Consider the following 10,344-nt stretch of genomic DNA (forward strand, 5'->3'; position numbering starts at 1 on the left):
AAACTGTTCGGTTTTTTATGTTCTTTGCATTTCATTCTGTTTGCACTGCGCCCGAATGAGCTGCGATAATATGTATATAGATTTCAAAGCTAATTAGCGTGCGCTCTTGGGCTGTCGGAGGCGACGCTTCTCATGTATATAGCGACTATAGGGTCGTATGGTGATGTAGTAAACTATTTCCACAAAGCTGAGCAAACTTGCGCCCACAAACAGGCCCGTGGTGCCGCCAATCGAGACTGCAAGATAAATGTTAAGATAAAAGCAATTCAGATTAAAGTTTAGTAACTAACTAACCCACTAGATCGAGCTTGCCACGCACCAAATTTCTTTTGTAGCGCTCTGTGGGCAACTCAACCAGCGCCAGTTCAATTTTCGACACTGGATTCTCATGGCCATACAGCGTATCCTTGCTATCATTCACAGTGGTTATATCCACCTCAGTGCAGGAAGGCAAACAGTCACAGACCAAGCCCTTGCGTCCACGACGTCGCGACCACTTGGCTATAATGACAGACAGATCTTCATAGTTGCGATTGAGACACTCCAGTCCATCCATGTTGCACATTTGCCAATCCGGCGTATTGGGCGTCAAGTGACTGGAGCAGTTGCATAGCTCGATTTGTCTATCCTTGCGACATTGTACAGTGCAGGCGCTATAGCTATAATAACGATGCACATCGAGTATATTTTCATCCGCAAAGCGACAATTGCGCTGATGTACGCTGGTCTGGCGAATTTCCTCGTCGTTTTCAATGTCACGCTTGGATATGGAGCGACTTTGGGGAGCACAAAATTAAACAAACTTATGTAGCATTATTAAGTGCACAACTTACACAAAGGATATGTAAGGACCCACTGCTAGAAAATCTGTTTTGGGTGTAACCAATGTGGGCACCTCTTCATTGCCCTTAAAATAAAACCTAGAAATAAACGAAATATGAAAATACAAAAAGTAGCCAAAACTAAACATATAAATAAATAAATAAACATAAATCCTTAACCCCCGTGCTTTCTGTATAACAGCTCCATTTTCATGAGCCCGGACCGTATACACGATTGGAGTACATATTCAGCTTGGGCCCTTTGTTCATGCTATAAATTCAATATTTTATATCAATTTATGCAGCTAGTTAAATGAATTAGTTACCCCGCCTGCATTGAATTAATAGCATAGCAAATGCCCAACTCAGTTTCCATGCGCTGAAAATATTTGCAGCATTCGAAAGGTTTATCGTTCCATTCACAGTTCTTTATAGTATCAAAGCAGCTGCTGCGCACTAGCTGCGCATAGTAAGAAAAGTTCGAGTAGAAACAGGAAGTAGTGGACTCCTCGCCAGTGCACTCATGCACAGTATGATAAGATTCACCACGAAAGAAAGCAATTTCACTTAGAACTTCCTCCAAAGTAAAGTCATGATCAGCGCCCCATAATCTAAATTAAGTGAATTTATTCCAGTTAAGTTAATATTTAAAGCAGCGAGTCTTACTTTTCACTAATTTGCTGTATGCGATCCATATTCTTAGACTCACAAACTATTATAGCTGGAAAATTGGTGTCCCAATCTCGATAAGAACTTTCCACCACAAAGCTTATGGCATTATTTTCAAATTGCTCTGCAAATGTTTAAAATTAATTCACATTAAATTTTTATTTATTTCACTTACCCAAAGATGCTCTTATCAATAGCCAGGAGGCATACCAGGATGCCACTAGGCAAATTAACCAAAATATACGCTCCAGCCAGCTGGCATCTTCATCGACTATAAAACGCGCTCCATGCAGCGTTGAGTTCTTTAAATATTCCTCGACGCTTTTTCGCAACTGCATAGTTTGAACTGTCAATAGCAACTCCAAGCTTTGGGTTCAAATCAGACTTGACTTCATTTTGAATGCCTTGATCTAGATGCAGCTGTTGATTTTCCCAGCACGCATTGAACATATATTATGTAGTATTTAGTTATTATCTTTGATAAAGCTATAATAGCAGTTAGCTTAATGTCAACATAACTCTACAAAAAGAGTGCCAAAGGACCTTAAGTTTAGTTGAACTAATTAATGTGTGCATACTGTAGTAGTAGATGTAGCAATTTGTATTAATATTGCGTATACGTAACTCCAGCATTTCAATTTAAAATACAGAAATACAGAAAAATAATTTATACTTTTTAAATTTAATATACTTTCATGTATTTAGTTTTAAAAATAAGTCAGGTTATATAAATAGATAAGTCTGTATACAGATCTAAGCTAACCAATCATTTCTTAATTCACAAATACATATTAATATTTTATTCCGACAGGGTTATCTACAGTCGTTCGTGCCCTACTCTCCGCACTGTTATCAATTGTCATTAAGTAAGTTTCACATGCTCATTGCATATTTAATACCCATGCCCATACCTATTTGAGATGCCAGCCACGCGTCTCCAGCTTGTTGCCTCGCGGCCAGTCTTAAGTTAATATTCGTTTAAATTAAAATGATTAAAGTAGGTGTAGCCAGATATATAGCTTAGTTGTGTGTGCAAGCTATCACATTACGTTGAGGTGATATAAGCTAATTACGTAGTGTGGGGAATAACATGGACATTGACATTGTGTTGCTTTTGCCAAAATATATTAAATGGAAAAAACTTTAAACAGCTGCTGCCATAAAAAACAAAGTCAATTGCAAATATAGAGCTGAGATTTTAAGAGTACGCAGAATTTAGTTCATTTATATAGGCTAACTATCAAGCTGGTTATGCACATTGAAGTATAAATGCTTTGGCAGAATATTTTTAATTTAAATGTGTATATAATAAACCATCAAACTTAATTATTTGTTGCCAATAAAAGACAACAAAAAATTGTTTAACATGTTATAATTTTTAGCTATAACTAATATATATATAAAGAATTAACTTAAAATAATTGTAATTTAATTATTGCTTATTCAATTTTTTAAAAGTCATTACAAATTGCTTTAACTATTTTTTGAATTCGACTGATGATGACTGACGTATTAATTATAATTTTAAAGAACTTTTAATAAAATGTCCATATTATTTGGCGATGTCCATGGTGAGAGCAGGGTCGTTATAAACTTATACAAACTAATTGCAAGTCTTAATTATTGGTCGATCTCCTTCTGTGCTCGCATTAATGCTAAGAACAAAGTGTCAATGAAACAAAATCATACAATATAATTATTAAATTCTCGAAAAGCACAGCGATCAGTAATGTGGTTTATAAACATTTCCATAGCTACTGCTGCTGACGTCAACGAATTTATTAACACAGGTCACTGCCACAGCGAATGATTTTAAATTTCTTTATATGGCGTCTAGCTGAAAATGCAAACAAGGCTCATAGAAATGTGCGCCTGGTTACATGATGCTGGCGCTTATCAGGAGCGTCTTTTACAGCTTTGGCTTTAGCTGCTGCTGAGCGTTTAGCTCATATAAAGCTGTAGCAATTTGGTAGCAGCGACAACAGTTGGCAATAAAATGGCAGCAACAGCACTTGAGCTAAGCAACAGTGATATACAGGGTCTATGCCAGAGTTATCTAAACCAAAATGAGCTTGACGCCATCTTTGAGATAGTCAGCTATCAGCTGCAGCGAACTTCAGATGCGCCCGCTGGCTTTCTGGGCAGTCATTTCTATTTGCAAGTGCTGCTGCAACTGCAGGACAATGAGCTGAAGACGCTGCTCTTCTTCTGCAAGTCGGCGCCACAGGGCAATGCCACACGCATGGAATATCTGGAGGACTTTGGCGTGTTCCAAAAGGAAATTGCCGTCTATCAGCATGTGCTGCCGGCGCTACAAGCGGTGGTGGCTGAGGTGGCGCCCAAGTGTTACTATGCGGATAAGAATCTGCTGGTGTTTGAGAATCTTATAGATCAAGACTATCGCATGGGCGCCGAGCGCGATGGCGTGCTCAACTATGAGCAGCTGCATTGTTGCCTCAAGACTTTGGCTGCCTTGCATGCTGGCTCCATTATACAGGATCAGCGTGGTGCCAAGCGCCTGGAGCTGCAGGAGAACTCCTATCCATTGAATGTGCCGCCCGAGCATTTGCGCATGGTTAACTTTAATCAAGCCTGCGAGGTGCTCAAGTGTTTTATACAAACCATACCCAAATATCAAAGTCGCTTGGATTATATTCTGGCCAACTTTACGCCGCGCATGAGCAAGATTTTCGAGCTGGTGCAAACCTCCAAGACGCGTCTCAATGTTGTCTCGCATGGCGATCTCTGGGCCAACAATATTCTCTTTCAATATGGCAAATATGGCGAGACGCCTTTGCAGTGCCGCTTTGTGGATTTTCAGCTCGCTCGCTACGCTCCTCCGGCCATGGATCTGCTCACAGTGCTCTCCATTCCCACCACCAGTCAATTTCGTGCTGCTCATCTGCATGAACTGCTAGCTGAATATTATCGCTTCATGTCGGAATTTCTAAAACGCGCTGATCTTGATATTGCCAACATTTTACCAGAGGCTGACTTCTACGACTCTGTGAGGGAGTGTCGCATTGGCGGTCTTATCGAGAGTTTGCTGTTCTCCCATCTGGTCATCTTACCCACAAACTGCACACGTGAGCTTACAAGCTCTGCGGATGGCTTCAGAGATTTCTTTAGCCGCAAACGCATTGAAATCTGCATGAAGGCCTTCAATACAGATGAGACTTATCGAAGTCGCTTGCTGGACATGCTGCAGGATTTTGTAGACAACTATGTGCTGCAATCTTGAGTTAAGAGCGGTATTTCTACTCAAACAGTTCCTAATTAAACATTTATAAGAGCTGACTATAATGTATTATTATTGTACATATTATATTATATTTTATTTTATTACACAAAATTATATGTATTAAATATACTTGCGTTTATAAGTTATTCTAAATTCTAAACAATTTTTAGCTTGCTCATCACGTACAAAAATATAAAATCTCAATAAATTTAATATAATAAAATACTATTATAAAATTTAATATTAATGAGGTAAACCAAAGATTATAAAACTTTGATGGCTTGTATGGCAAATGTTATTGAAACGAATACAAAAGATAATTAATGCATTAATTTCTGTTTATTTCAGTAGAAATACCACGCGAACAGAAATATGAAGTATAATGAACAATTCAAGCTAAGATTTGATAACACTCGATCGATTATGGAACGCTAATGTTGCTCTGCGCGTCCTTGAGAGCGAAAGCTTGAAATTTCCAACTTTATTTGACTTTATTCGGTTTACATTTTGAATTTTCGAAATAGGCTTCTACGAGTATGAAAAGTCGTCTCTAATTCGATTTAATTTCGCTGAAGATTTTGCAAATTCTACAGATTTAATTTAATAATACTTAATAATATTTAATTTATTAGTTTTTTATTTTAGTTTATTATTTATTATTATTTATTAGTTTAGTTTATTAAAAATGCAATACTGATACCGATCTGCTGTTCTATAAGTAAACCTTCGTTAAAAAACATTACGCTTAGCTTTTAAGCGACTTCGTTAAGTTTTCGTTTTCGCTGTTGTTGTATTTGAAATTCGAAAACTTTTAAGCTGCCAATCCAACTCAAGCTGCACATTTTGGTTTGTTTTTGCGAGCGCTGCTTTAATGTTTAATGTTTTGGCTTGAAGCGCGCATTTCAGTTGCCAACTGGTCGCGATCATCACAACAACTTGTTGACGGGCGCTCGAAAGTGAAAACAGATAGTGGAAGCAAAGCGGTTGACAAGATTACGTTGCGTTTTGAACAAAAAAAAAAATACATTTTTGAATTTGCTATAAAAATGTGAGTTAAATTTATGTCAAGTGTTAAAAGTTAAATTTAATTTATGTGCCAGCGAAAAATGAAACAAGCAAAAAATGTTTGCAAACTCAAAATACTTCAAGCTGACCCCACACACACAGCAGCCATAAATATTGACAAGCGAAAAGAAATAACAAAACTTGGCAAATAAAATACCAAAACTATAAAAATTGACAGCGGCGGCGGCTTTGGGGTCGCATAATTCAATTTAACAGTCACGTTTCCTTAACAAATGCAACGAAAATAGTTTAGCCAAACATAAAAATATTAAATGAGATTTGTCAGCTTGAACAACGAGCTCAATTAAATGACGTGCATAATTTTATAAATAAGCTTAGGCGTTGACAAAAAGCAAAAACAATTTAACAAGCTGACCACTACGTGTTTGTCTAGCCTAGTAGTAGACATAAAGTGCATATAAATATTGACCATAAGCCTCGGGGTGTTGATGAAGTAATCAAAAGCAGCACTTTGTGCAATTTTTCGTGTTGTGCTTAAACATTTTGTTGTGGGCGTGTAATAGTTTCTAAAAAAAAAGCATAATTTATGCACATATTAAAAAACAATATTGCATTTGAATAGTTTTGAAAATGTTTGTAAAAATAAAAAGAAACTAGCTCAATTGTAAGATTACTGGAAGTCAATGAAATTCTTGGACTTAACCACAAGCTAACAATTTAGCAATAAATAATAATGTTTTTCAATTACCATGAGTGTAAAAATAACGAAAAAAAAGCTATGCATATATTGAAAAATAATGTCTTTAAATACTTTTAAAAATTGTATGTTAAAAGCAAAAGAAACGAGTTGAACTGTTATGTAAAATAAATGAAATTTTTATATAATAATACAAAATAAATTAAAAAATGTAACAATTTTAAATTCAAAGTAACAACTCCGAGACTAATAATAAAAGAAAGGAATTACATTTATTTAAAATTTACACTAACTTGACCTAAATCAAAGAGTATAGTTTGACTAAATATAAAGAAGCAAATATTAAACTATTTATAGCAATAAAACATGAAAATCAACAGAAATCTCTTCACAAATGAAAACATGCAACTTTTTCATTTAATCATTTGAAATTACGAATTATCATCATGTTTGTCACTGACATTCCCATTGCTCAGTGTCTTGTGTCTTGCTTCGGATCTGCTCCCCACATTCTTGTTGCATAGTTGCACATTGTGCATTATGCAACTGAGACGGCGGTGCGCATGCGCTTTTTGCAACCTGCCATGTCTTCTCTCTCTCGCTTTGTGTCTGTCCGTGCGTCCGTCTCTACGCCTGTCTTGGCATTTAATTTTATTTTTCTTTCAGGTTTTTGTATGTCATGCTTGTTGTCTCCAAGCTGCTGCCTCAGTGCAACGTTACATGCCACAGCTACGCGTAGTTTCTGTTGTTGTTGTTGATTAGGTCAATGGAATCCAATTGCCAGCGTCGTCGTCGTCGGTGTCGTCGGCAGTTGCATTTTTTTGCTCTCGCATCACATCCACGTACCCCGAAAATTTGGGTCATCCGGTTAATTGACAAAAATTGACGTATTGTTGTTCTATGGACATAAATTTGTTTACACATATTTTTTTGCATACAATGAGGAAATCTTTAACAGCTTCAGCTGCAATTGTCAGCAATATGCAATGATATAGTGAAAGGTCTCGAAGAGTCAAAGCGCTGCAGGCCTTGATAGTTAAGCTTAGTCTTAAACTCACACAGATGGCTTATTACATGTTTACCATTGCCCTTCCCCCCTGTTTGCTCGTAAATTGTGCCAACTGTTGTTTTCGCTTTTAACAGTTACAAGGTTACAACATTGAGGATGTTGCCGTGTAAATATATTTATTAAATCTGAAATCCACAAAGTAAATTAGTTGCTAATTAGCAGCTGTTGAAAGTAAGTTTGTTGCAAATGAATGTAATTAGTAGAAGAAGTTGAAGAGTAACAATAACTAGATTTATATGTTAGAGCTGTTGACTGAATTGAATAATATTTTTGCTTGAGTTCAATTTAATAAAAATGCTTAAAATGCAGCATAAAAACTAACTTAAAGCCATGCCTACAATAATTGTAATCATTGCTAATTAGAATTGTTTTTTAATGTAAACTCATCATTAATTGCAATTATTTCGATACTGCTTCATTACGATTGCAAATAATTAAAAAGTAATAGCCAAATTTTAAGAGTTATTCAGAATAATTGAATTTAATGTAAGGTAATTGCTTAGAATCTTTCAACTTTCTTAATTCTTCGCACCAAACAAATACAAATATCAAATCGCTTTAAAAAAAAAGACTTAAATTTGCAATATAAGGCAATTATATATTATATATTGATTAGCAATAGAAATAGTATGTCTTAAACTAACTTCAAACATTTAAATTTTATAATATCGTATAGTTAATACAGCAAGCGATGCAAATGAATTAATATTAATGCAATTCTAATACCTAAACTGCTCGCAATTTTCCATAAATATAAAAACCGCCTTAGTTATACAAATTGAAATACAAATTGTTAAAATAACATCGCTAAGCGATTCCCATTCTAGTTTAAGAAAATATAATGAAATTGATTGGAAATCGCAGCACTTCTAATATAAAAGACTTACTTTCTATTTCACATTGTCTTAAGGGCATATCGTATATACCTTAAGCACTTCCTGTTGTAATCATGTAATCTTAGCTGTGCCTTCCATGTTCATAATGATGTTCATGAGTTGGCTTAAAGCAAAGGGCGTTTGCGGTAAATGCAATCGACTTCAGTTGGCAAAATCAAGTCCAAGACTTATATCATCGAAACAGCAAAAAGCCAAACGACTGCCGGTTATTCAATTTAAGCCAAAAGATCAGGGATCTTTTTACAGCTAAACTGGGCCGTTCACTACACACACACACACACACACACTCTATATGTGTCTGTGTGTGTGTGTACGCACCAAAGTGACGGCACAGCACGCGACATCTAGGAAATGAGCGTAGACGTGTCTGCTGGAGAGTCACATGACAACAACTTTAATCAAGCAAACGCATAAGATATAGTAGAGGATATATGTGCATATAGTTGAACAGCAAGTCGGCTGACTTGGTTGTCCAGTCCAGTTTTTAGGCGTGGAGCAGCTTTACCTGCGAGAGCGAGTGCGTGTACATGCGTGACAGGCGGAAACTTGCAATATCATATGCACGCCAACATTATGTAATAAACATAATAATAATTTAACACACACACTATTAAACTTTTTGTTTTTTTTTTCGGCAACTGATCTGGTTTCATCTTTTGTTTAGGTGGCATCGCCTTTATATTGCTCTAATTTTGTTGCTCAATTAATTGAATTAAAAGCTTTAAGAGCAATTCTGATTTGACTGATATTTTTAAATTTATCTTTAAGAAATCTTTCATTAAATTTTCTAAATAACACACGCATCGATTATATTACTCTTTGAGTTTAAAAAGACAGTTCAATTATGTAATAAACTATTAAAGTTGTGTGCTGCTTTTCTCGACAACTGATCTGGTTTCATCTTTTGTTTACGTGTCTGCCCTACCATCGCCTATATATTGCTCTGACTCTGTTGCTCAATTAGTTAATATAAAACCTTTAAGAGAAATTTGGATTTGGCTCAAATTCTAGCATAAGGTCTGCCCTCGATATTTATTAATTTATCATTATCAAATAGACTTTGAGTAATTTAAACCAAATATTCTAAATAATATACACGCATCGATTAGTTTACTCCTGGAGTTAAGCAAGATATTTTAATTATGTAATAAACTTTTGTTTTCTTTGGCAGCTGATTTCGTTTAGGTGCCATCGTAATATACTATATATTGCCCTTACTTTGTTATTAAATTAATTAAATTTAAAGCTACAGGCGCAATTCTGATTTGAATTCTTATACATGGACTACTCTTGATATTTATAAATCAATCATAAGGCTAGAAAATCTTTATGAAAACTTTAATAAATTCAAAAACAAATTTTCTAAATAACATGCCTCAATTAGTTTACTCTTTGAGTTTAAAATAAATATTGAGTAAAATATATATATTAATTTACTCTTTGAGTTTAAAAAATATACTTCAATTATATAATAAACTATTTAACTTGTGTGCACTTTATTTCGGCAACTGATTTAGTTATATTTTTCATCCAGGTGCCCGCCGTGCCATCGTCTGTATATTTCTCTAACTCTGTTGCTCATCAGCTTAACGTTGAGCAGCGCGCATCCGCAGCGCAACTTGCAACACATTGCAGTGCTTGAGAATGCCGCCTGGGAGCAAAGCTTGCCACAGCACTTTCAAAATCCTTTCTACAAGACGCCACGCGTGCGTGATGCTTTAGCCAGATCCAGCTGGTTTGGGCCAGGCGAACAAGTCGTAAGTAAGCTTTAGCAATTTTATCTGCAGCTTACACTTTGTATCTTACAGGTGCTGGAGCGTCAGGCGGAGAAGATACCACGCATGGAAATCTATAATGTGCTGTCTCATGCTGGTTTAATACCAAGACGTCAATACTTTTAAACAATTTGTAACTCATAATGAAAT

At 35.8% G+C, this 10,344-nt stretch overlaps 3 protein-coding genes across 3 annotated transcripts; 2 read left to right on the top strand and 1 right to left on the bottom strand.

Annotated features, from left to right (window-relative positions):
- Positions 1-13: 13 nt before the first annotated feature.
- On the bottom strand, positions 14-1,828 carry LOC108605322 (pickpocket protein 28). The gene is given in 7 exon segments (XM_033294803.1): positions 14-236; positions 295-776; positions 834-907; positions 969-1,092; positions 1,148-1,432; positions 1,488-1,614; positions 1,666-1,828. Coding segments are annotated over 7 exon segments (1,398 nt in total). The 3' UTR covers positions 14-93.
- Positions 1,829-3,478: 1,650 nt separating this feature from the next.
- On the top strand, positions 3,479-4,797 carry LOC108600259. The gene has a single exon (XM_017988218.2). It carries the CDS (start codon positions 3,487-3,489, stop codon positions 4,729-4,731), a length of 1,245 nt encoding a protein of 414 aa, XP_017843707.2. The 5' UTR covers positions 3,479-3,486; the 3' UTR covers positions 4,732-4,797.
- A 964-nt stretch (positions 4,798-5,761) lies between these two features.
- On the top strand, positions 5,762-10,320 carry LOC108605834 (CG14397). Its single transcript, XM_017995645.2, has 3 exons — positions 5,762-5,779; positions 9,954-10,176; positions 10,228-10,320. Coding segments are annotated over exons 1-3 (318 nt in total). The 5' UTR covers positions 5,762-5,777.
- The last annotated feature ends 24 nt before the right edge of the window (positions 10,321-10,344 follow it).

This window comes from Drosophila busckii, chromosome 2L, assembly GCF_011750605.1.
Source record: "Drosophila busckii strain San Diego stock center, stock number 13000-0081.31 chromosome 2L, ASM1175060v1, whole genome shotgun sequence".
NCBI classification, from domain to species: Eukaryota; Metazoa; Arthropoda; class Insecta; order Diptera; family Drosophilidae; genus Drosophila; species Drosophila busckii.

Bases quoted from the DNA above. Each gene is read 5' to 3' on its own strand.
- LOC108600259 (XM_017988218.2), top strand. From the start codon at position 3,487: ATGGCAGCAACAGCACTTGAGCTAAGCAACAGTGATATACAGGGTCTA.
- LOC108605834 (XM_017995645.2), top strand. The intron at 10,177-10,227 runs GTAAGTAAGCTT...TGTATCTTACAG, and splicing joins TTGGGCCAGGCGAACAAGTC to GTGCTGGAGCGTCAGGCGGA.